Raw genomic sequence first — 27305 nt, 5'->3', positions numbered from 1 at the left:
TTTTTAAATAAATTAACTCAAATCTCTATCAATCTTAATTGCTGTTTCCAACATTTTATAAGCTTTAGTGTGTGATCAATTTGTAACTTATGAAGCGAATTTCTTATAATGTTTTTGTTAATTTTAAATTTAAAGCTACTTCATGAAATGATGAAATTTAATCTTATGCCATGGAGATTCCTCGAACTGACGACTGAAAGATACGTGCTTGGGCATAAATATCTACACTTAATATTAACTATTCTCTTTTTTTTTCTCTGCTTTAATCTCTAGCAAACTTTCCCTCTTTTAGACCCCCTCCACAATGTACTTTTGACATATAGAAAAAAGAAAATGCTAACATAAAATGGGAAATAAAACATTTTGCTTTTTAACATCTTCTTTTTTTTTTTGTTTTTTGCACGTAAGCTCAACCCAAATGCCAAACGAAATGTCCAAATAGAAAATGTTTTAGCGGAAATTTGATTTTAAAAAGCGTTTTGCCAGCAAACAAAATGAAATTATGCTATGGCAAAAGTGCACAGGACATTCGCTCATATAAGAAGACAAGGATCAGGGACCACGAGCCAAGTGAGGCATTAAAAAATGCAAAATTATATATCAAAGCCAGTCCAAGGCAATGGGACAAGGTATGGTAAGGTAAGGTAAGGTAAGGTAAGGCAAAGGAAAGCAAAACTATGTATGTACATATATATATATACGACAAACCGGAGCACATCACAGGACACAGGACATAGAGACAGGACGTCACATGAAATTATTATATCGCCAACCCGCTCAGGACATTGAAAATATCCATCCAACGTGCTTCGGCTGCCAAGTGGCCAAAACAAGTGAACGAAACGAAACGAAAAACGAAATAGCAACAACAACAACAACAGCAACAACTAAAAATACATACGCCCCAAAAAGGAAAAGGAAGAGAAAGGAAAAAAAAACCACGCTAAACCTTGGCCTGTCCATGCAAAATAAAATAGGAACAAAAAAATGCGAAATTTTGTTAGAAAATTGCAAAAAATTACATACATATTTGGTTTATGTTGCAGCACAACAAAAAAAAACACACACACACAACAGAAGAACAAAAAACGAGCCAAGCAAAAGACACAAAAACTAAAGGCTGAATGTTGCAAGAAGAGAAAGGGAGAGCGAGTCAACCAGATTGGGTGGGTGGAGGTTGGTGGTTACTAGCAGTGAATAGGGAGGGGTGGGGAGGGAAGGGAATGGGACGAGAGGTCGCGTCACAAAGGACATGTGGAGAGGCTATGAGCGAGCTTATGGTAATGCACTGTCCTGTCCAATGTCGAGCAACTGCAACGACCCGAATTAAGGGTGAGGGTTGTTGCCAGTCGCGGCGGCAGCGGCTACAGCGGCTGCCATGTGGCGTATACTTGATTTTCCAGCATGAAATATAAAAGAGCTGCCCGCCAGCATATCAATGTTAAGAGGAAGCGAGAGGGAGAGCTCATGAGAAAATGCCAATACCGATGGCTTCATAAAACAGATTGAGACAGTTAATGTAAAATGACTTTAAAATTGATGTCGAACTATGTATGTAAGTACAAGATTTAAGAAATAATATAGTTCGTTACTTTGCTCGTGAAACAATTCATTTGAATTTATAAAACCAAATAGTGATGAGTTATGAATGTTTAAATAATGTATTACATAAAGTGACAAAATAGTTTTTGAGCCACTTTGTTTTTGAATTCTGTTTTAAAATAATATTAGGTAACAGTTTGTAAGTGTTTAATTATAGCTTTAATTTGGTCATTGTATTCATATAATGTACCAAAAGTTTTGGCTAGGGATTAAGTAATAAGACATGGTGGGACTTTGTCCCTTAAAGTATGCAATATGCTAGAAAAGTTCTCATTATTTGCTTCAAAATTGATAATTTCGTTTGCCTTACAACTTCTAAATTGATTACAAGCACTTACGATTTTTTTGAGCCACAAATTTAAAATTTCTCAGTATATTTCAAAAACCTAATCCTTGGACTACTCATTGCCTACTTTTGGGAGCGAATTTCCCTCCTTTTCCCAAGTCCTTCGATGTAGATCCCTCGATTTTCAAGTGTAGGAGTTTTTTAGAACTTTTTAAGAATTTATCAATACAATTTTATTGTGATATTACCCATTTTTCTCAAACTGCATTTTAGCCATTTTTAGCCAATTTTTGATATTTTAAAACCGCATCAAAAACTTGGAAATGTAAAAAAATCTTTTCCACTTGATTTAATAAAGAAAATTTAGGGCAAAAATTTAGTTCTCGAAATCTTACTAAGAAAATTTGATATATGACTTTTCAAAATCAGTTGAAAAATTGGCAAAATTACAAATTCGCAAAGTTGAGATTTGTTTTTAAATTTATAAAAAAAATTTTCAAGCCAAAGTTAGGAAATTTTGATTAATGTTCAAAAGGGAAATATATTTTTGAATGAATGAGGTTTTGGGATTGTCCAAGGTTTGAAAAGTTTTTGAATTGAGTTAAAGACAGCTTCGTTTTAGTTTAGCACTTAAAGTTTAAATGAAACCAAATGAAAAATGATCTTAATGAATGTGGTATGAGCTAATGCCACTCGTATTAAGCAATTTTCCCTCGAACATGGATGGGTGGGTCTCTTGGTAGGTGGTAGATGGCACCTTTAACTCACTTGATCGCGTTTGCCGTGTACCTTGGCAGCGGACTCAAACACAGACCGCACACACATAATAAGCGCAGACAATACATGAGTTCATATATCAAACGTGTGTTGCCCCTTACTCAAAATGTCTGCAATTTTCAAGTGTTTTCATCTATGTATATATAAATTTTTCATTTTATTTTTTTTTTTTTTTTGTTTTGCTACAAGGAAGAGGGGAAAATGGTTGATGCAAGATGGGGCAGATGGGGCATATAGGGCTTACAGGATTGTAGCTCATGGGTGGCTGTGTGTGTATGTGTGTGAGTGTGAGTGTGTGTGGCCAACCCTTCGAACACTTATCGCATTCAACATCATTTGCATGCGACAGCGTGGCATTGGCGGCGTCATAGGTTTTTGGTTTGGTTTGAAAGGCGAGAAGGAGATGGAGGAGAGTCAGAAACAAATAAAATCAAGAAATAAATTAGAGAAACAACAAATATATATGAGAAACAGACGATGACTGCAACAAATGATATATACATATATACATATGTACATGCATATATGTTTTCTAAATGATTTTTCTTTCTAACCAAATACCCATTACTCTTGCTCACCTCACCTCATCTCTCCACTCGTCTTTAATTTGTTTCAAATGTTGTTTTCTTTTTGCAATCTGCAGTTTTCTGGTATTCTTTTGTATTGATGTCGGAAAAAACCCTGTAAATATAACAAAAAAATTTATATATAGAAAGAAGAAAACCAAAAATAAAATTGGAAAATTTTTTGAAACGAAACTCCCTTTCTAGTCATCGTCATCGTCATCGTCGTCGACGTCGTCGTCGTCGTCGTCATCGTCTGTCTGCAAGCGAATGCTCCATACTCGATTTTGTTTTATATTTTTATTTTGTAACTCACTTGAGCTCTGCTCTAGCTGCAGTCACTGTCTGGACACGTAGCCCATGTCCACATTCACGTTCAACGTTCATGTCCTGGCCGTCACCTCGCGACGACGCATTCGCGTTTAATCAGCGGAGAAAGATTTCTACTTCTCCATCTGCAACTTGGCCCATCATCATTTATTGTTAGTGGCTGGCCAAAAATAGCGTTCAACGTTGGACATTGGCTTCAGCTTCAGCAGCAGCAGCAGCAGCAGCAAAGGCAGTAACTCCTCCATCTCTACCTTTAGTTGTTAGCTCCTGCTGATGTTGCTGCTGCTGCTGCTGCTGTTGTTGTTTAGATTTCTTTGTCCCTACCAGCACATTTATCCACTTTTCCCACTCCTTTTCTAGCCTTGCCCCCAAACTACCCCCCCAAAGCCCGTTCCATTTCATAAATTTCTGGGTTTTTTGGTTCACCCGTTTCAATATTTGCATGCCCCATCTCCCTATAGCGAAACTTTTCTACTTGGGATTGGGAATTATTTCCTGCTGTGTTGTCGTTGTCGTTGTCCTCCTTCTCATTCTCCCACCCCTCCCCCCACCATCCACTCTTTTTCTCTCTCTGGCTATTGCTGTTGCTGCTGTGGTTCCATCATATATCATGTCCAGAAAAACACCTTAAACCCATACTCTGTTTATATAGCCTAAGCATAAAATACTTGGCTCCTCATCCTTCATCCTCCGAAACCTTGTCTCTCTATATCTCTTTCTCTCTGTGTAGCTCTGTTGCCCTTCTCTCTTACCCGAAGTTAACGTTTTTATGCATTTTCATTATTTTCAATTTCCAATTTTTTTTTTTTTTTTTCGCCAATTTATTAAGCGATTTTCTTCGTCGTTGTTTTATTATTTTTTTTTTAATCTTTTTTAGCACGCTTTTCAATTTGCATTTCTGAAAGGGAAGTGAAACTGAAAAATCTTTAAGCCCTTGATGTGGTTAGCTTTGAAGCTAAAAAGTTTTCATAGTAAAAGAATTCAATATCTTAAATCTGATTTCAGTAAATTGACTATGAGTAAAGTTGTTCAAATAAGAATTTTGCTGTCATATTGCTTTCCAATGAATCGCTGCAACATTATTTCATCTTGGGTAATCTAAAATGAATATTATATTTAACATTTTTGTGATATGTAAACCTTGAGATTGTATGTATTGAGATGAAGAACCCAAGCCGGGTGGTAACATTGTTTGGAAATTCAAAAAGTTCCAATACTATTCCTAAGAAACTCCGAAAAGAAAGTCTAAGCAATTGGTGAAGATCTGCCCATAAGCCAAACATGTCGTCAAATTTTCCATTGGAAGTAGCTAGTAACTACGTCGATAAGAAGTATGTCAGTATATCAGCTCTGGGGCAAGGCGTCCGACTCAAACGTTGATATCCTGCAAAGCAAACTTCCCCGCAGAACTGTCGAAGCGCCTTCCTTTGTGCGCGATTCCCTAATTCACAGAGACCTCAAAATCCCATCGATCAAGAGCGAGATCCGAAAATATGGCACTCGATACTGCTCCAGGCTCCACACTGGCCCTTAATCTGCTGGACAACAACACGGAGTTCAGGCGTCTTAAAAGATGCCACCCTCTTGAAGGACCGATTCATGTCCTCTTCGTTTTAATCAATTTCTGATATTAATGTAACTGATAAAAATGTTTAATTTATGTTCATGCCAATGTCTTCAATCCCAACTTTGCTGTATCCTGTCATGTTATACACACCCTTCCTCACATTTGCGTATTGTCCCCTTAGGACAGATCACAAAAAAATAAACAATATGTATTTAATTTATACTATGTGCAATTTAAGAAATCTAATACTAATAAAGGAGTCAGATTATATAGTCGAAACGTAACAGGTAAAATAATGATTGAGACCAGTGAAATCTCAAGCCACGTAGAGAAAAGTTTTAAGAAAGATAGAAAAATTTAAGCAGGTCATCAATTTTTTAAGTGTCATTGTCCAGTTTATAATAAACTACTTATAATATCAAAAGGAATTTGATATAGAGTTTATCTATTTCTGCTTATAATAATTATATAAATAAGGTAAACGATAAGTAAGTAACTATACAAAGGAATTGCGAGAAGCACTAATAACTGTCATTATACATTAGATTGAGGTTATAAAAGAAACAAGAAGAATTATACGAAGACTTTCTATCTGCACTTCCTGTTTTAGAACGAGACAGGGCTTAAGTCCATTTAACCAATCTTGAACTCTATATTTCTTAATATTTTTAAAACACTCTAGTTTAATTCAGTTCTATTGGCCGAAAATTAGCCATAAATTGTAAATGTTAAAGGAAAATTTTTGGAAATAATTTACATTTAGTTGGTTTATCTATTGCTTCTACTTGTGGCTCATAAAATATATCAACAAGTTGCTTGATATGCCCCTTGGCGCTTACAACTGGGCCACACTTAACAAATCCTTAGCCATAAACACACCCCAAACTCACACACACACACAGAAAGACAGACCGAGAGAGAGAGAGATGCACTTATACTCATATGGTTAGATGCCCCTAAAAGCAGACTACAATAATAACTATGCAACTTGGCAGAAGACGCTTACCAGTAGCCAGTTGCTGGATGCCAGTTTAAGCTGCAAAATCTGAATGCAAAGCTGAAACATACAGACATACAAGTAGATATATGTATATATCTCCACACACACACACACACACGCATAAAACACCCAATTAACCAACCAACCAGCTGGCCTGTGTGACTTTTAGTGCTTCCTTGAATGCCCTCAAAAGGAGCAAGCAACAAGGAGCAAGAGCAAGAACCAGGGATTGAACCATTTTTCAAGCTGGACACTTGAATGAACATTTTAGTCCCCCGCCCCGCATCTCCTTTCCCCAAAATGAGTTTCCCTCCTTTACCACTTAACCACAATTGTATGTCAAGGTCGTTTGGCTAGCTAGCTGGCTGGCTGGTTGGCTGGCTGCCTGTTTCCTGCTCCAAGACGATGCCAAATGATGAGGACGATAAACGTCTCCATTCTCTGTAGAAATGTGTTTTGTTACCCCTGCACTTCCAAAAAGTGGAAGGAGAACCTAAAGTGGAGGAAACGGCACTCAGCTCACAGCATGTCTCTCTCTCCCTCTCTCTCGCTCTTTCACTTTTGTGTGTGTGTCTCTATCTCTGTCTGTGTTTTGCGTTGTAGAGGAAGTGTATTGTGTTGTTTGTCGAGGCAGAATGAAGCAAAGTCTGAGCCAAAAATGGAGAATGAGGAGACAAATCAGTGCCTCTGACTGTGACTGCCTGCCTGGTGCTGGGCTTTGGCTTGGGTCTCGTCCTGGGTCTAGGTCTTCGTCGTTTTAGCTGTGTGGTAGACATTCTTGGGGAATACCTTTTGGCAGCTCAGACTTGTCTGCCCAACTTTCTGACTTTTATTCACATTTATTTTGCTTATTTCTCTCTCTAGCCCGTCCTCATTCCTCCCTCCCTCTCTGTGTGTGTGTGTGTGTGTTTGCTTGTGTTTGTTCTTGCGTGTGTGTGTGTGTTTCACAAAATTGTGCTTAAATTGTTTTCCTTCTCGGTCTACACAAAAACCTTCTCAACCTCCTTTTGTGTTTAAGATTCCCAAACAATTTTCTCTCTGTGGTTTGTACATTTGTAAATAATCTTGTTTTACACCCCAAAACTTGTACTTGTGTCTCATGGCTCCGTTTCCGTCTCCGTCTCCGTCTTCATCTCCGTTTCGGTCTTGCTGCTTGCTTAGTTCTCATGTCGACACTTGGTCAACTCTATTCTCGTGTCCGTCCAATTGGCTGCCTGACTGGGGGTCCGACTGGTCAAATCCTCTAAATAATTTATGTGTGAAAAGTCTCTTTCTATGCTTGGACTTTTGCTTAAGAATTTGGTTAGCACATTGTGTGAAAATATCTATGTCTGCATATACATACATACATACATATAAATATACATAACACATATGTATGTGTGTGTGTGACTGAGTGTGTGGCGACAAAGAGTCAATTATTTTGATAGGTTTTCCTTTTGGCCAAAATTAAATGATTTTGTGGCTGCTGAGTTTGTGGCTATTTGCCTATTTGACAGATTGAATTGACTTAAGTCTATTAAATAGGCTACTTGCACTTACCTTTTGTCCTTTATTAAGCGTTAGTTGCATTAAAATTTCTAATTTATATTCTTCACTTGAAATTTTGATGTAATTCTTTATTTCCTATCATTTTTTATCTTTTCTCATTTGAATGGCTTTTCATTTCTCATTTGCAGGCTTTAATTTCCTTTTGCTATCCTTGAAGTCTTTTCTTCTTTTCACTTACTTATTAACTTTTTTTCTCACATTTTTTCTACTTTATCTTTTTCAATAGTCTAAACTTCTTACTGTCCCTTACTTTGGGTCAAGTTAGTTTCATTTATATATCCTGAACTTTTTCTTTTTTTCTGTGCAAAGGTTTTTTCCTTTTGCGGATTGCCGTAGCTAATTTTGCAATGATTTTGCTAGTTTTTTTTGTCATTCTTACATCATTTAATTTTATGATTCTTATTGTAAACCATGTGATTCCGGAATGAACAGGAGCAAGTCAAGACTCTCGAACTTTGGCAGCAATAATTAACTTAATCCATAATTAATATTCAGTGTCAAATTTGTTTTCACTTGGCAAGCTCCAAATTTTAGTTTTAGTCTTTTTCTTGCTTTATTTTGCAAATGACATCGAAGTTTTTTGGGGTTTTTGACCATCGTAATTATCTTAATTTTATAACGTCACAAGATTGACAATGCATTCGAATCCTTTTTTAAGTAAACCACCCCCAACTAACCAATAATTTAACCAAGCTTAAAGAGTAACTAATGTAACATTTTCTATCCAGTTTAATAAGACACTTTAATATCTTTGACTAAATAGTATGTAAGAGACGTTGACTCATCTGGCAAAGTTTCTACTAATTGTCCTTGAAACTAAACAATTGAGCGTTGGCAAAAAGTGAATCCTTTTGGAGGAAAGGAAAAACTTTTCGTGGTGGCTGTGGTTATTATTTAAATGGCTCAAAAAGTTTCAAAGTTGCGTAAATGAACAGGTAACCAGCAAAATAGCAAAAGTTGACTTGCCAAAACTTGGAATAACAAAAAGTGAGTCGACATTTGTGGATGACAAGAGGCTAAAATTTAATACATTAACCAAAACTAGAAGAAGTGCATAAGCATATATGTATATGTATCTATAAAAATATGATTCAAAAATGATAAACTTTTTGAATGCATTTTCACTGATAGAATAGCTAATTCAACTATCGTTGTATAGTTGCCTTAACTTAATAATAAGAAATATAGCTGAATAATTAAATTTCACAAAAATAATTAAATTTAAATCTCACATACATTTTCAAATTCTCTTCAAATTTCACTAAGCCTAAATCTATGTTTGCTCCTTTTAGTAGCTTTTCCAGCTTTAAGCTAGACTTTTTTGTTAAGGAAAAGCTTCAAGGAAATATACAATTTTCTTGCCAAATTTTGTCAATAAAGTTTGCTAAAATTAAGTTCTTCGACCAAGCAAAAGCTCTATGAAACTCAACTAAACTTGCAGCTTGAAACTAAAAAACAGAAAAGCTAAGGCGGGAATTTTGAATGCCCTTTGAAAATGATTTCATAATACAGATTTGCGCACATGCGACAAACCCCAAACAAGTAAAAACAAATCATTCCTCGATAGTGTGGCCTGATCTAAAAACATGATAAGAATGTTACTAACGTGGGGAAACATTAGAACTATGAGACTTAGACATTGATAATGGACTACCAAATAGCCCAAGCCCAAAACAAATATGTGATGGAGGGGGGAAAAAACATGAAATATATCAATCATCTAGCGGGTATTTATTTTCCTTATTTTTTATGATTGAGACGCCAGCTCATAGAAGTTCCATTTAATCGTGAGTTCGGAATACAAAGTCCAATAAATGAACAACCAACATTACGTAGCGTAGTGTTTCTAAGCGATTCAAACAAAATGCCAAGAAATGATCCATTAAATTCGATCGATAAGTCAACTCTTATCATAAGCGATAGAGAGAGAGAGCTAGAGAGCTAGAGATTGGTGGGAACAAGTATTGAGTGAAAGTGGAGAAGGAAATGCGATAGCAGGGAGAGAGAGAGAGAGCGAGACTGACCTCTGCAAAGAGCCTCAATCAATGTGCAGACACATTAACCAAAAAATCATATCTACTAAGGCAACATTAGCTCAGAAGAATGTATGTATTAGAGAACGCAAAGAAAAATAAATAGAAAACGAAAAAGAAATACAATTTTGAAATCTTATCAGTTTCATATACTAGGAGGACCGTCCGTCCATTTCAAGTAAATACATGTGGCCCATCAATTTAGTTGATTTTCAGCAACTGATCAGAGCAGTCTACTGGGCTAGTCTCTATATAGTCCTCGAGCGGTAATCCAATTCGGCGGGGTATCAAAGACCCCAAAAAAAGAAAAGTGCAAAAAGTTTATACATTTTTTTGTTGTTCCCACTGTCCTATCTACGTCCACGTGCTCGGAAACTAGTCAAATTAAAAAAAAAAATAAAACATATCACCAGATTCGCAAATAACCTGTTAGAACAATTCAATGCAAATCAAATAAAACACTAATACACAAGCAAAAACAAAAAATCAAAAAGTCCCTCTATATATAGAGCTATACTCAAAAAAAAAAAAAAAACACATACTGATAAGACCTAAACACATACTCAAAATAAAACAAAAATTTAAAAGGCAACAGCATATTTTCTGCTAAACACACACACACACACCCACACACACAAGATGATTTCACACACAGTAAGGTGAGTTATAGATTCAAATATCCAGAAATTACTCGAAAAATCTTATTGATTTTCTAAAGGATTTTGTAGAGTTATCCAGTGATTTCCAGTAAATAAGAAGCAACTGGAGAATTTTCATTTTTCAATTCCAAAAGTTTTACATATCTAGAATTTTATCAAAATTATGTTAAACAATGTTTTCAATTTGTTAGGTGTTTGTTTCGATTTGAAATCAGTTAACAATTTGGCAGACTTTCTTTTCAAAGTTTAAAGGTTATGGCGCGAGTTCTTCTTCTTCGTTTGCATTCATTGTCAGAAATTGAACTTTTAAATATATTTTTTTTAAATTTCTGAGTTCTTTAATGCTTTATGAGAGCTTAACAAATTAAATCTCAAGATCTTGAAGGGTTCTTGTTTAGTGTGTTGTCTGTTTTTGTGTTCAAAGCTAAAACTATTTGAGAATTATAACTAAAAGTTTACATAGTTTATTTCCTTACCTAAATAAAACACTCAATTTAGCTTCATTAATTAAAAAACTTTGATGTTTAACCAAACATAATCCGATTTTTCCAATCTTTATGCAATTTTGATTTATATATTTTTTATTATATACAGTTGACAGTAATTCTTGTGTACATATATACAACTTTATTTATAAACTGTTGTTGTGCTCTTTATCTTTATGTTATTTAGATTTCGACCAATAATTGATAACTTACCCAAGCGTCATTGGGTATTGGTCAATGTATTTAATATTAACTAATTTGGTGATTCCAAGTGGCCTTAGGTTGAGGTCCAATGACTATTAAATCAAACACTTAATAAAAAGTAATATGAGCACCAAGTTATTTTTGGGAAATACTTATAAATCTTCTTGAGATTAAGAAATTGAAATTTATCAAATCATATTATGAATATTTGAAGACTAGAAAGAAGTAAAGTGTACTTACTTCAACTGGATTTTAGGATCTCTATATGTATTTGTATATGTTGGTTTCTATATCTAATCGAAGTGTTTCTTAACTTGAAGAAATTATAAGCTTATTCAAGATTGCCAGTAGGCTATATACTTTGCAGAAAATGTTTGAAATACAAAGTCTAACTTAGAAGAAATCAAAACCACATAAAATACCATCTAATTTCAAAACTTTTAAAACTCCTATTGCAGAGTCTTTAAGCTGATGTACATTGTGGCTGGCATATTAATTAGCAATGAGGAAATCTGCGATACAGTCGATCGCATACAAATAGCACCACGTGTCGAAATGAAGCCAGAATTCGATCAGCGACGCGCCCTAACATCGCCAAGCTCACCACGAGATGGCGAAGAGCAGCCATCCTCAAAATCAGCCAAGAAGCGGCGGGTCAGTGTGACGGGATTGGCCGGTGGAATGGTTCGCGGTGTAACCAGTCAGGTGACCAAACGGGTGGGCAATCGTTTTGGCTGGCTCTACGATGTCCGATTAATACTCCAACAATGGCGAACATTGGCCTTGAGTTTCAATCTCTGGACCATACCCAATTTCCTCATGGAATGCTCTACCAGCTACATAAGCAAAAAGTTCTTTATAAATAGTGACTGTGATTTGATTTACAAATAGGCGAAAGAGAAAGAAAACCAAATATAATAATAATAACTCTCGAATTTTTCGCTACACACCAAGAGAAGTGAGGGGAAATTTTTTTTTTATTTCTTTTTAAGTTTTTTTTTAGTATTTAGTTGCAAATAAATAACAAATAGACATGAATAAGTATATATATATATAATAATATAATAATAATTATAATAATAATTAATAATATAGCATATATGGTCCCAAACATTGTTATTATTTCATTTGTATTCTCGATTTAATCGCCTTCAGCCAGAGAACTATCGGAATTATCTGGACTATTGGCATTACCGCTGCCACCTGCACCACCCGAGCCACCATTACCCGTACGGACATTGAGACTATTCTGCAACATATTGGCTATGCTATCCACATCCAAATTCTCATCGGTTGCCGATATCTTTCTCAATGCCGAGCAAACGATGCTCAGGTCTCCCTTCAACTCACTAACCACAGCTGTGATCTTTTGGGCATTCGATAGAACCTCCACACTCATGGTATATGGATTATAACGCACACCAAATGGTCGTTGAATGCTTTCTGCAAAAGCTCTAAAAGTGATCCCATTAGAAAGTGATTTGAAATGGATAGAGAATTTTCGATTTGTTACCTCATTTGCTCTTTGGCCTCTTCAAAGGAATCGGTATAGTAGTAAGCATTCTGATACGAGGTTATAATACATTCCTCTTTACATGTCAATTCGGGATCAAATTTCTTAATCTTTTGCTCCGCTGTGATGGCATGTTGCAATTCAGCCACCGAGCTTAAAAGGCCAGCTCCATAGACCTTAAAACTATTATCCGCTTGCTTGCATAGACCAAATTCCACTGTGAAAAAGTAGAGCTAGAGAAAGAAAGGCATCCAAAAAGGTAAAGTCATAGATAAGAGTTTTAAAGAGAGTTACTAGAGTTACCATAAAACCATTCACAACTATTGGAAATCTAATCTAATTATGACCTCATTTTATGTGGCTCCTCAAAAAAAAAAAGCTCCCTCGCTGTAGTCAGAACAATTTTTGTATATTTTTTACCCACCGTTGCTAGTTTTTCAATATCCAAATCGCTGGCTCCCAATGAGGCTAAGCCAATCTCTTGTGAGAACTGAGCAAAGCTTGAATTGGCCAACAAAGGCATATGACCCAGTAGCTCATGACAGCAATCTCTGCAAAATTAAGAGAGAGAAGGAGAAAGGAAGAGAGAACTCAAATAAAAGAAATTATCTCATCTTACGGTTCTGGTGTGTAAAATGGATCCGAAGAATGCCTTATATATTGAGTACAATGGAATACCCGAAATGCCAATCCAGAGAGAAAATCTCTTGGCGATAGATAACCAGCAACTGGACGTAATTGAAAACCAGTTTTACGCTTCAAATAGACACTCACATCCTGCAATTGGGGCACATTGTCCTCACGATAGCCACAGTATTTAACCAATTCGGGCCAATTTTCCATATATTCGGGGACAGCGTGCAGCACATACAAACGATGCAGCTCTAAGAAAACTGTTCCCCTATAAACAACATTGAAGTTTAAATCAAGTCATCAAAGTCTTGGCAGCAATTCAATTAAATGTTTGCATAGTGAAAGTAATAAACAAACTTACCAAGTTTTTATCTCTTCGGCTGTGTATTGGACACGTGGAATAGGATTGCCACTGCATGTGCAAAGAGTGTGTGTGGGGGTTGAGAGTGGGTAAAGGTGAAGGACTTGTTAGGCGAAAGTAAACTCAATTAGTAGATTTGACTTTCACTTACTGCTTAAAGTTATTGGCTATGCCCGAAAACTGTTCACGTCGCTTGCGATAAATTTTATCCTTAAATCCAGGATGATCGGCATCCAATTCGGAACCGTACATTAAAACATTTTGTGCCTTATCCAAATCAGATATCTTGCGAGGAAACCAAACCATATCACCAAAATCTGTAGAATAATATGACCATTTTAATACTCTTTAACAAAATTGTTTGCAAATTCGATTTTCTTTTGGGTAATAGGAAAACGAAAAGGCTTGCAACATTTTCTAAGTCAATATATATATATACTTGAACAGTTTGAAGAACTGACTGCTAAATCCTGAACACAGGAAATTAAATAGTTTTTAAATCAAAACTTTGCTTATTTCCCAAGTGAATTCTAAATAAACTCAACTTCAAATCGACTTAAAAACAAGTAAAAATTTCAAATTATTACCATAAAAGGTGCAACTTATTTAATTTGCTTTTTTTTCTCAAAGAATATCAATTTTCAAATGTTTTTCGTGCTGGGAAAACAAAGCTTTTTCTACATTTTCATGAAAAATTTGCCAAAAAACTACTTCACATTGATTGCTTAAAAGTGGGCGATAACATAAAAATATTACTTGTAAAAAACACTTAATCAGATAAGTTGATTTAAAAACTTCAACAAAAATTTATCTATATCGTGAAAATATAAATTTCTGTAGCATACTTCTAATGTAAAGTTAGGGAGTCCTTAGATTTTTCAGTTACTCTAGATGAGTAATTTGTGTAGCATAATTCTAGGCATTGCACAAAATATAGTCTACGATTCTCTGAGAAGCTTGAAAGTCGATTTTTATTTTGGTTGACATACAAATGACACATTAAAATTTGCGATAATTTTTAAAAAATTTCGGACAGTCCTAGAAGGCTTTTTAGACAAGGAATCTAACAAAAAACAAGACATTCAAAGAATCCTTGAACTTTCAAGGGTCGAAGAATTTAAATATTTCACTTGTTTATTCAATTTGTGATTCATTGTAACACATATTTCACACACAAAAAAAAACTTAGGCACACAGTTCAAAAAGAAATAGTTTATATTTTCACTTTATTGGCAATATATAATTTCACGAATTTGTTACGCAACTCACCGAAACTGGAACAGGCCGACAAAGATGGTGCCCTGGCCAAACTCTGCGGACTGACCGTTGTATAGTTAACCGAGGCCACCTCACGATTTAGCATCTTGACAACCTGATCCAAACGACGTGGATCACACTCAACATCGACAAGAACATCTGCCTGATTTGTGGTTGCCTCCAGTGGCGACAATTCCAGGTGCAGGACATTGATGCCCAATTCTTGGAATACTTGCAGGGCTCTGGCCAAATTGCCAACTTGATTCTTCAATGTGAATATAATGGAGATGCGCTCACCAGGCGATATCTGGCGTGATGAATCATTGCGATCCTGTTTTTGGGATGAAAACAAAAGGAAATTGTCTTGGCTGGGCGCTGAGGCATGTCGCGCAAGACTTGCATGAGATGAGGGATTTGTGGTGTTGGTTCCAGTGCCAGAACCATCGCTAACAACTCCTCCAGACAATGGAGCTGAATCCTTTTTGCTTAGCTGATGCAAAGGACTGCCCTGTTTGACAGACCATTCCTGTTCACCACTTCTATATAGCCAGAGACCAAGAAGACTTTTACCCGAAGCGCTCATAGCTGGTTTGGTTTTCTTCTCTCTCGATGATGGGTTCACACGCGTCGCTAGCAAAATGGCAACTGAAAGATCCTTTGGCTTGGTTTCTGGCTTTTATAGGCAACCAGTAGGACTCACACACACTGACACACACACACACACACACACCACTGAGATAGCATTTATACATATTCAATTGTATTTTATTAAGTGTGCGTAGCGAGATAAATTTTCGTTCAAGGATATAAAAGCTACAAGTGAGTAACTTTTTTCTGGTTGCTTGTTGCTTTTGCTTTTCACAGACTCCACCTTCCTTTTTCTTGTTTTTGGTTTTATTTTTCTTTAGTATGGCTCGTTTCTGATTGGCCAAATCAAGATGGAATCACAGTAGCCAGGACTAACGCATGACGTCATTTCACTTTCTAATCAGCATCAGCAGCAACTTTAAATGCGCTGAGTTGGTCCCCTTTTTTTCAAATGGTTGGGTTTAATTTATGCGGGCATGATACGATATACATACATATATGCATATATTATATACACATATATATATATACCCTGAGAGAAATCAGAGCAATTAAAACCAAAATATGGTTTATTGCCATGTATTATAAATGTTCTTCTAATCAAAGGAAGATTTAGAAAGGAAAATAGGTCTCTCCATGGTATTAAAATGATGATAAGGAAATTTTATCAAGAATCGTTGGTCTCGATTTGGAAATACTGAAAGTCTCCTTCAAAAAAAATTCGATCAAAGTCTTAGCTTATATATATTTTTGATCTTAAATTCTCTATTTTTGAAGATAATTTTTTGTCATTTCAATCTATGAATATAGCCATAATAAAATTTAAATACAATGCAATTAATAGGATAAGTTTTAATCTAAAATTGTATAAGCTCGAAAAACAAAAAACAGCAATTCACTTAATGAAAATTCATTTGGATAAATCATCATGGGTAGAAATTATAATACATTTAATATCATACATTAACATAAAAAAAATCTTAAGATAGATAGATATATTGTTACAAAAATAGGAGAATCTTGAAGGTTTGCCCCCTAAAGTATGCAATAAGCAGTCCAGGAATTCTCCTTTAGAAACTGATAAATTTATTTTCGAATATTGTATAGTCAAAAAATAATTCTCGGAGCATAGATTGTTAATGGATCATTTTTATTTCACAAGTTACAATAAAATTATTGAATTTGTTGAAGAAATTTAAATACTTGTTTATTCTGTTGCATACTTAAGGGAGCAAGGTTCTCAAATTTCTTGACCCTGAATTCGCTTAAGTATATTCATTCAGATAGAAATATAGGGGAAAGCGAATAGAATATAAAGTTCCTTTCCTACGATTTCAAAGATATAGAGATATATATGTACCTATATAGTTTACTAGATTTTCATATAAACTATTGTAAAGACCATCTATAATATAATTTTTCTTGTTGTGTGCAGTGTAATTCAACCACTTGATGCTTTTTCTCGCTGACTGCCTGTTGCCTGTTTGCCTTGACAATGCCAATGGGCAGAGAGTTTCAGTTTTTCCTCAGTTTTCTTCTCTTTTTTTTCGCTACCGCAACGACATCAAGTCAATAATAGATAAATGGCAATTTTCTTTACGTTCCGTTTTAGCAGTTTTCCCTTGGCTTTTAGATTCTTTTGTTTGTGCTTCGAGAAAGGCAAACAAACAGAAGCAAAAGTAGAAGAGACCAGAGAGAAAGAGGCTAGAGACTGGCCTACTTGGCTATTCAAATATGCGGGAGGAGGAAACACACATGTGTGTGTGTGTGTGTGGGATGAGTGAGTGTATCTCTTTCTCTCAGAATATGTGTGTGTAGGTTGGCGTTAAACTTAATGGTCCTAGATAACTGATTGACCGACAAACGAGTCGACAGACTGAACTCTAACTTGGACTTGGACTTGCACTTGGACATTTAAAGTGATTGCTTACCAGAAACCAGAGAGACAGAGAGAGATAGACGCATTTTGATGGATTTATTGCAACAGGATATACTATGTATAGCCTGTATATCCTGAACAGCTTTAAATATATATAGAAACATATAGCAGCTTGTCTCAAGCAAAAGAGTCGAGTCGCGTCGAAGCGAGTTCATCATGAATGGCATTTGTTGATTCACTTGATTTTGGCATAATTAAGTTAGGCCAACTAATTTGCAAGTGGATGCCAAACATGGCGGCCTTTGCACGTTGTATAATAGAGGGGAAATGGGCTGCTTTTGATTTCTGTAGTGTGCAACTTAAATAACTGACTGACTGACAAACTCATTGAGTGTATTCATATACATATGTATGTTTGTATATGTATCATACTCAACCAATTGAATTAGGTCTCTGAATGTATTCAAATTTATATTGGTTCTTGTCCCTAATTTAATAAACATTTTACAGCATGGCAAAACCTTACAAACTTACATTTATAATTTTATTTGATTTCGATTTGTTCTAGAGTCTAGAGACTGTCATGCATTTTACGAGTTTAGCTTGAGTTTCCTAGGAAAATTACTCCAAAATCCCGTAAAATTCACCATAAATGTATGGAAGAAATCATTTTCAATTTGTAAAATTCTGTTCTAAGCCTAAATCAATTAAAGTTTTAATGAAAATTTCATTAAAATTTGTCATTTTCAGTTTCACTATGGCAAAAACTTTCCTTGATGATCGCACGTAGATTGTCCGTCTAATGAGAGTGTCTGTCCAATAGAGGTATCTCTTAGGAAAGCTCTTTTTTTTTTTGCCATGCCCAAATTTTGGGGCAATTTATCAAAATTAATTTAGAAAAATTGATAGAGATACGCCCACAAATTAATTTAGAAAAATTGATAGAGATACGCCCACGAAATTTACGTTACATCATATCAATAGAATGACGAACTCAACATTATAAATTAACACATCAAAACTTTTCGCTAACATTGAAAAAAAAACCCATTATATCAGAATTTAAGGTGAAAAAATGTATGTCTCAAATTTTTTTGCCGCCACTGTAAACAAGGCCATAGTCGCTTTATCATCTTCAAAATCATATATTTTCCCCAAATGTACTATTATTTATTTCTAGCATATAAACTACTATATCTTAATATCAGTTTAAAAGGAAAAACTAGGATGTTTTCAACATTTTTCCACATTTTCCTTATATTTTATCTTGTCGATTTTCCAAAGAACGAAGATAATATGGTTAAGTTTCTTGCATCAAGTGGAAAGAAAAAGGAACGAACCCAAAGAGATCCGGATCGGCAGTTAAATGCTGCAAGTTCTGAGTACATTTTGGTTTTTCTCCCAAGGATTTACTAGGGATATTGCAGAACCAGGGGGAATCCCACTCTTTCACCCACTTCCTCGATGGACTTGAAATGGAACTTCGAAAACTTCTTCTTCCTTTGAAACTCCATGATTTATTAACGAAACTTTTCTAAAGTAAATTTCAAAGAAACCAATCTAATTCCAATTCCAATCTAATTCCAATTCCCATATATGTATGTATATAATAAGGTTTTGAATTCATTATGGAGAAGTTTGACTGTAGTAGGCCGACTACACAAACTATTTGAAGTAGTCAAGAATTAAATAACTTTTGGGTCCGATATATTTTTGAATATCCTTGTGCACAATCGATAGCTTTAATAGCAATTCGATTTCATGGCTTTGCCTTTTGTTTTCTGAGTCCCTGCGCAACCTGGTCAAACGACCAGCCCTGGGCACATATCATATGACATCCACGTTGGTGGCGCAACAGTATTGCAATTTACTTACCCCCAAAAGCGAATGCCGTTTCACTTTTGTGGACCGGAAGGCGCATGTCTGCAACTTGTCAACCCTCGACTACATGAAACAGAGAGAGAGAGAGAGAAAGTGAGACTTACCAACTATATTAAGGAGAAAGTCAGAGAGACAGAGACAGAAAGAGAGGGAGAAAGTTGTAAACAAAAACAAGTTGCAAGTTACGCAAAACGGAAGCGACTCTCTCTCTCTCTTGTTCTCTCTGGCGAGAGAGGGAGCAAAACCCAACTGACAGTTGAGAGTTCTCAATTACAACAAGAAGAGAAATTCCCCTTCGTGGCGAATCGGAGCACCAAGCACTTAACTGGTGAATGTCAAACTGAGCTTTACCACGGAGCACTACGTCAAGGAAATTATTGATTTTCACCCAGTGAGATGAAAATTGTGAACCAAACGTGTAATAAAGAGAAGTGAAAAGGATTTCAAGGATTTCATAATAATCACTTGCCAACAAATTGATTGTGTGTAAACCAGGACAATTCATTGTGCGATTGTAGTTCCTTAATTGTTCGCGTTGTGGTTGTGTGGACGGGTGTGGCAAAATTTTTGGGCTCAAGCCTGAGGAGCCTAACAAACACACAATACACACGAACAACACAACACAGGCCTAAAGAGAATCAAAAAAATGGCCGATAGTGAATTCGAGGAGTTCCATAGGCCCATATTTGAGCCACATAACCTGAATACCTACGGCGTGGGACACATTAGCGGAGTTGTCGGCTCTGGAGTTGGTTCAAGCAATAAGAATAAAAACAATCCGCATGCATTTTACTCGTAAGTCATTCCAAAACAGAGTCTCAATTCAAGTGATGCTTCCACGTGGAGGCTAAAAATAACGCCCACTTGACATCAATTATTCCGGGCCAAAAAAAACGCAAGACAAGACGACGAGAAGTCGTTGTAATTGGCCAAAAGGTTGATCCTTGTGAATATTGAAAATAGTCAAAAACACCAATTAAAAAGTTTTATTTATCTCTAACATTTTCTATCGATTTGTTTGGAAACTTTTTCCTTAGACTTATACCCAACGATGATCTGGATGATTCTCATTCATCGAAAAGTGAAGGCGAAGGCTCCGATCAGGAGGATGGCATTTTAATGCCAACTGAATCATCGACAAAAAATCGCCGACAAGTTGAGGACGATGAGCTTGGTGATGGCCTAAAGGTCACTCTATCATCGGATGGTTCATTGGATACAAATTCTGATTCATTTAATTCGCATCGACAATATCCATTGAATCATCAGGATGCCATTGGTGGTTTTATTGGCATCAATGGCGGTTCATTGGCTGGTAATTCTATAAGCAACACCACTACAAGCACCAGCACCACCAATAACACCATCAATACAAATACAGTAGTAAATACTGAACTCTTGGCTCCAAATTCAGCAGCAGCCACACGACGACGTCGTAAATTACCCGAAATACCCAAAAATAAGAAATGTAAGTATAAAGTTAAGGAAAGTTGTACATATGTAGTTTAGTTTAGATTGAAACCCCCTTCCCGGCATGAGTTGTATAGACTCCAAAATGTAGTTGGTAGCTAATCAATTTATGGCCTTCTATGGCACTAGCTTCCATTTTGCATCTTCTAGGCGGCGGCGGCGGCGGTAGTGGCTCAACACAAGTTGGCACACTGGCGGATGAGTTTCGACAGGCCACGCCACGTAATTCCAATCATCAGCAGCAGCAGCAGCAGCAACAGCATCGCTCGTTCCTCTCCCTGAAATGCGGCTACTTGCTGGATGAGGACTCCAGTCCCGATTCGGAGCGTTTACAGAGTCTCGGGGATGTGGATAGTGGCCATAGTACGGCCCATTCGCCAAATGATTTCAAGAGCATGTCACCACAGATAACATCGCCGGTCTCACAGTCACCGTTTCCCCCGCCGTTCGGCGGTGTGCCCTTTGGTCAGTTGGAAATGCTGGAGGCCACACATCGGGGTCTGCATAAGTTTGTGCCACGACATCACGATGAAATTGAGCTAGAAATCGGCGATGCCATCTATGTGCAAAAGGAGGCCGAGGATTTATGGTGTGAGGGTGTTAATTTACGTACCGGTCGTCAGGGTATCTTCCCATCGGCCTATGCTGTCGATTTGGATTACAATGAATTCGATCCCACGGTGCAATTGGTTAAGAAGGAACGCTATCTGCTCGGCTATCTGGGCTCGGTGGAGACTCTGGCCCACAAGGGCACCGGTGTCGTCTGCCAGGCGGTGCGTAAAATTGTCGGGGAATATGGCAGCTCACCGACCGGTCAGACATGCATTCTTGAGATATCCGATCAAGGTTTACGCATGGTCGATCGATCCACACCAAATGTAAGAGAGAACTATTGCGAGAACTATTCAGAGAGAACTAAAATCTGTTTTTTATTTGTTTTTAATTTTTTCACAGAACAAAAAAGAGAAGAAACCCTGCATAGACTATTTCTATTCATTGAAAAATGTATCCTTCTGTGCATTTCATCCACGTGATCATCGTTTCATTGGCTTCATAACCAAACATCCAACTGTACAGCGTTTTGCTTGCCATGTCTTTAAGGGTTCCGAGTCTACAAGACCAGTGGCCGAGGCTGTGGGGTAAGTCTAATTCCCCCGCCCTACCCCTACCCCAACCCCACCATCACTCGAATTAATATGAATTCTATATCTCTTTTCTACTTTTAGACGTGCTTTTCAACGCTTCTATCAGAAATTCATTGAAACCGCTTACCCCATCGAGGATATTTATATTGAATAAAAGTTCAACACAAAAAAAAAAAACAAACAACAAAAAATCGAAACCAAAAACAAAAGCAATCAAATGCTTCTACTTCAAATAATAATCTGAATAATATATATTCATATATTTTTTTTGTGCGGTTATTAAACGAATAAACAAAAAACAAAAGAAAAAAATTATAAATAAAAAACCCAAAAATCTCCAAGAAATGTTCGGTCTTCGTTAAAATCAAATTCCATATATGAATGAGAATTACTATCTATCTATATATATATATATACAAACAAACAACAAAAAAGAAAAGAAGGAAAATTTTTCAGATGATAAGCTCGCAATAGAATCCTAGCTATAAATTATCCTCAATTCTTTAATTAAATTTTATGATTTTCATCCCAATGAAATTCGTTTAAATGAAATTATACCGAGCACCACCTCATGATGAAAATATTGTTGAAAAACCAAAAAAAAATATCTAAAGAAATTTTGCTCAAAGTTCAAAAAATATTAGATTGCAAGTTTTTATTATGAAAAAGATTGAATTTAAATCTTTCGACTTCAGCCAAAAAGTTACTTTTAAAATTTGAAAAGCACATGGAAAGTTTTTTCAGTTTTCATTAAAATTTCATAAAATTAACTCTCTTTACATTTAAGCTATGTTGGAAATTACAACAAATTCCATTTGGAAATCCTGTAAAATATTTCAATAAATCAAAACAAAAATGCAAACAAAATTCTACAAATAAAATAATAGTAAAGTTTCATTATATTTGTCATTTCGAAACAAATTGAAATTAGTAAAGCAAAAATCATTTTCGAAAGCTTTTTTTTCACTTTGCTAAAAACAATATTTTCATCAGAGGTAAACAATAGATAAATTGTAAATAGTTCAAATCGGTTCAATATCTTGTATTTTCTTCTTCTTTTGTTTTTGCACCACACATCCAAAAGTTTTTTGTAGGAGAACTGCACAAAAAGGCACACACACAATCAGATAGAAGACGGAAGGCGATTAAGCTAAAGCCGATGACGATGATCGGATCAATAAGTGGAAATGTCAAGCCACGCATAGTGACTATATATACATATACATACCTATATATAGAGATAGTTGATTCTCCCATAAAATATCTATTAAACCAAAGAAATCAATCTGTAAATCGTATATATAGTATATCAAAACGAACAAGATCGATCGATCGATCGATCGTTCTCTCATGTTAATCAAGCTTGTCCCCTTTTTTTCCCCTACAATTGTCTTTATGTTGATCTATTTTTCTCCCTCGTCCCGGAAGTATTAACCAGATCTAAGATGTGTAAAACAATATATAAGAATCTATATACACAAATAAATATATATATATATCTATCTATATATATGTATATAGAGTATATATATGTATACAACAAAGAAAAAGTAATGAAAACTATAGAGTATATATATATATATAAAGAAACTTTCTTGAAAAATCAATTTGCATTTTCATTTAATGGGAGGAGGAGGTTTTCATCTATCTGATATAAGGCGAACTTTGCCCCTTTAAGTATGCAATAGGCTAGAAATTAGCAACTTTTTCTAGCTAAAACCAAAATTGTCTGAAAAAAATGATTTCCTTCGAGAATTACTTTCTATCTACAGCATGTTTAGAGATTCTTAGTCTGCTCTTTGCATACTTTAGGGGGCAAAGTTCCCACGCATTTTACAGCCGAATAGAATTTTCAAAAAAAGAAACGATTACTTTGTTAGTTTTTTGTTTTCAATAATTTATGTATAATTCTTTACTAGATGGTTGGTTGTTTTCGTTTTTGTTTTGTTTGTTTGTTTTGGAAGGATTTTTGGAAAAGGGTTAAAGGTATTTGGGGGGGTATTGGGGGAAAAAATTGGACTTGTTTTGCTTTTTACATGATTTTCTTTTTTTTTTGTGTGTGTGTGTTTGAGTTTTTCTTTCGGTTTTTCTTTTCCTTTCGATTTGCATTTTAACATACTTATCGAATACAAAAAATTTGATTTAAAATATAGTACAGTATGTATATATAATTTTCTGGGAATTCTTTTTTTTTTCTTTTTGTTTTATTCATATATCTTTGCATTATTCATTTTTGCTCATCATTTCGTTTAAACCGCTTTCTTTTTTTTTTTTGTTTATTTTTCTTTTTGTGGATTACGAATAATGATGATAATTATTTATAGTCACATGATCTCATAATCATAATGATCATGTTGTTCTTTGTTGCTGTTGTTGTTGTTGTTTTTCTTGATGATAGTCGCCATTCTATAACTAAATCGGATTACATACTTCTTATATAGGCTACGAGTATATTTCCCTACCTGACCACCATTATACATTACATTACATTACATTACATAAGTATTTATATATCGAACTAGACTTACTTTTTGTGTTATTCTTTTGTTTTTTTTTTTTGTTCTCTATTCTTAATTTCTTGTTAGCTTGTGTTTCGATTTCTATAACCTAAAATATCTGTCTATATGTCTAGCAGGGATCCAATCATCATCGATCGTGTCCATCTGTCCTAACTGCCGCCTTGGGTCGGGGTTATATATTCAATTTATCATTATAATTATCATTATCATTTGTTTTAATTACTTTTTTTTTGTTTTTGTTTTCAACCTGCAACACTTAAATATCTATTGCAATAATAATATAATTTCATTTAGTAATACTTATTGTGTGTGTGTGTGTGTGGTTTTTCTTTTTCTTTTCTTAATTTTTCGCTTTGTTTGGTTTTCATCATCTTTCCTTTTCTTTTTATTTTTTTTTTTTTGTTAATTTACATAAATTGAAAGTTGACTTACAAATCTACGTTCTGTGTGTGTGTGTCTGTGTGAGTGTGTATGTATGTTAGGCATATCATTAGAGGTTGCTCGATAATTCCGAAAAGGAGTTTTTTACGTAATTCTTTTTTTTTTGTTTTTACTTCTGCTTTTAGTATTAACTTTAAGTGGTTTTTTTTTTGTCCTTCCTCCTTGTTTCTTCTTCTTTTCTTTCCTTTTATCTATACAACGATTGGCTTTTCCATTTTGGTTAATTATCTTAATCGGGATTTTGTTGTAAAGTTATCTATGTACAAAAGATCTATAGCTAAAGTTTAATCCCCACCCCTCAAACCCCTAACCATAACTAACTCCATCGAACAGGGGAAGGGAGAGCCCTCTAGCTCTCTCTCTATCTGTGTCTCCCTCTCTCTCTAAATAGTATCATTATTTGGTCTGGCAGCATATATTAAAAAAAAAAAAAAAAATGTTGCCCAAAAAAAATTGCTTTTTGACCACTGTGCAATGCTGCTCGCTTGGTTTATGCCCCCTCTGCCTTTTTATCAATATTTTCTTTAATTGACCAAATGATTTTCGCTTTAGCAGATCAATCAGTTGTATATATATATATATATATATATACCGATTCATGTATATATGTATTTATGCTGATCTGACTAAGAAAAGTAAATTGTTGTTGTTGTTGTGGTTGTGCTGCAATTGTTTAAAGATTGTTTGTTTTTTGTTTGAAATTCAGTTTTCTGTTGTTTTTTTTATGTTTTTTCTTCTTGCTGGTATTGGTATTTTTCGTGTTGTTTTTGGTTGTTGTTTTTTTTTTAAATAAGGCTTTTTGTTGTTGGTTTTATTTAAATTTTTGCTAAAAACTACAATTTAAAATTAATCATTATATAATCATTAATTCATAATTCTTTAGATATTAAACGTAATAATTACAATAATTAAAAACACATTCTCATTTCACACAAAAAATTTGCATATATTTACAATTATAATTAGGATACGATGTTTATTTATATATATATATATATATATATATATATATGTATATATATAGATATTTTTTTGCAATTTTTGTTTCTCTTGTTACTTATGCTGGAATAAATATTTTTAAAGTTTTTGTTTTTTTTTTTCAAGTATATATATAAATTTATTTATTTTTTAATCATATATATATATATATATATTTAGATATATATAATTAATTTGTCGTCGTTATTATTCGCGTTTTTTTTTTTAAATTAAGTTTGGTTTTTTTTTGTTGTTTGTTGCTTCAAGTAGGAGTAAATAGAGAATTGTGTGTGTGTGTGGGGGGGAGGAGGAAGTGGGCTAGGGGAAGGGGCTGGGACAGGGGGAATTATGGGTGGGTGTCGATGAATGAAATATTTTGTGTTCTTGACTTTTTTGCTTATAGAAAACCAGTGTACTTTTTTGTTTTGTTTTTTTTTTTCATTTTAAACTTTACTTGTTACTTTTTTTTAGTTTTTTGCTGTTTTTTTGTTTTTATTTTTTTTTTTTACCTATATTACTATTGCTTCAACACACACACATACATGCAAAGAGACTAAAAAAAATAATGATAATTACACAAAAAAAACCTTGGAAAATAACAATTAGACAAAAAAAATTATTTATATATGTATATGTTTTTACATATATATATATATGTATATGGGGACAGGACTTGTTGCACTTTTTCACTTAATTGCTACTACTAAATACAAAAGGACATTTTTTTTCCCTTACGTGTTAAATATGGTTCGAGAGGGCGTATTAAAGATGTAAAAGTTTGAGGTGTGTGTGTGTGTGTGTGTGTGTGTGTGGAGTGGGAAGGGCAGGGGAGAAAGGAATTGCGGAGTTTAAATGTTTCCTCGTGTTTTCTTTTTTTTGTTTATATATGCACTTCGATTTTGTTTTTTTTTTTTGCTAAGATCTACAATTAATGACTATAGGCTACAATTTTCTTGTTGAAGATTTTTCTCTTTCCATTTTCTCGCTTCTCTCTTCTTTTTTTTTAACAAGTTAAATTTTCTTTTCTTTACTTTTTGTTTTTTGTTTTTTTTTTTTTTTGCTAATAATGTTACGATTATTTTTACGCATTTTTGTTTGTCATTTAAATAGTTATTAATAAATAGTTAATGTATATTTATATATACATATATATATATACATATATCCGATTGTACATATATATATATATATATATATAAGTATATATATATAATGGATGCTTGGCTTTATCCGATCATTGAATTGTATTTTGGGGGCATTTTACAGGCGTTCCCGGGAGCATTTTGGATTCTTTCTTCTTTTCCTTTGTTTCGTTTTGTTTTAATACACAATTATTTTACAGACAAAAAAAAACTTGCTACAATTTACAATTAATTTCTCTTATTTCTTTCCCCCGCTTCCTTTATCCCTTTATCGCTACGAATTTACAAAAAAAAAAAAAAAAAAAGACAGAATAGTTCTCAAACACGAAAAGAAAGCCGACAAATATATAATTTTTTTGGAAAATAATTAAAAAACAATGAAAAAGTTACAGAAAAATTTGTATAAAACAATCAAAAACAAAGACAAAACACCTTAAAAAA

The 27305-nt window shown here is 34.6% G+C and overlaps 3 protein-coding genes across 4 annotated transcripts; 2 read left to right on the top strand and 1 right to left on the bottom strand.

Moving 5' to 3' along the window:
* The first annotated feature begins 10231 nt into the window (after window positions 1-10231).
* LOC6639556 lies at window positions 10232-12058 on the top strand. Its single transcript, XM_002062020.4, has 2 exons — window positions 10232-10368; window positions 11516-12058. Exons 1-2 carry the CDS (start codon window positions 10349-10351, stop codon window positions 11946-11948), a joined length of 453 nt encoding a protein of 150 aa, XP_002062056.1. The 5' UTR covers window positions 10232-10348; the 3' UTR covers window positions 11949-12058.
* Window positions 12059-12164: 106 nt separating this feature from the next.
* LOC6639428 (tryptophan 5-hydroxylase 1) lies at window positions 12165-15451 on the bottom strand. The gene is made up of 7 exons (XM_002062021.3): window positions 14834-15451; window positions 13716-13881; window positions 13565-13615; window positions 13190-13471; window positions 12995-13121; window positions 12571-12803; window positions 12165-12511 (listed from the first exon to the last, which is right to left on the bottom strand). The coding sequence occupies exons 1-7, from the start codon at window positions 15402-15404 to the stop codon at window positions 12199-12201; spliced, it is 1743 nt and encodes a 580-aa protein (XP_002062057.1). The 5' UTR covers window positions 15405-15451; the 3' UTR covers window positions 12165-12198.
* Window positions 15452-18996: 3545 nt separating this feature from the next.
* LOC6639429 (JNK-interacting protein 1) lies at window positions 18997-22072 on the top strand. 2 transcript variants are annotated; one of them, XM_023181054.2, is made up of 5 exons: window positions 18997-19964; window positions 20207-20637; window positions 20790-21517; window positions 21594-21778; window positions 21866-22072. In XM_023181054.2, the coding sequence occupies exons 1-5, from the start codon at window positions 19816-19818 to the stop codon at window positions 21936-21938; spliced, it is 1566 nt and encodes a 521-aa protein (XP_023036822.1). In that variant the 5' UTR covers window positions 18997-19815; the 3' UTR covers window positions 21939-22072. The 2 variants fall into 2 exon arrangements, with proteins under 2 accessions (XP_023036822.1, XP_002062058.2); XM_002062022.4 differs by having other exon boundaries at window positions 20769-21517.
* Window positions 22073-27305: the final 5233 nt, after the last annotated feature.

Source organism: Drosophila willistoni (genome assembly GCF_018902025.1).
Source record: "Drosophila willistoni isolate 14030-0811.24 chromosome XR unlocalized genomic scaffold, UCI_dwil_1.1 Seg144, whole genome shotgun sequence".
Lineage (NCBI taxonomy): Eukaryota > Metazoa > Arthropoda > Insecta > Diptera > Drosophilidae > Drosophila > Drosophila willistoni.
This window is presented reverse-complemented; position numbering and strand designations above follow the sequence as displayed.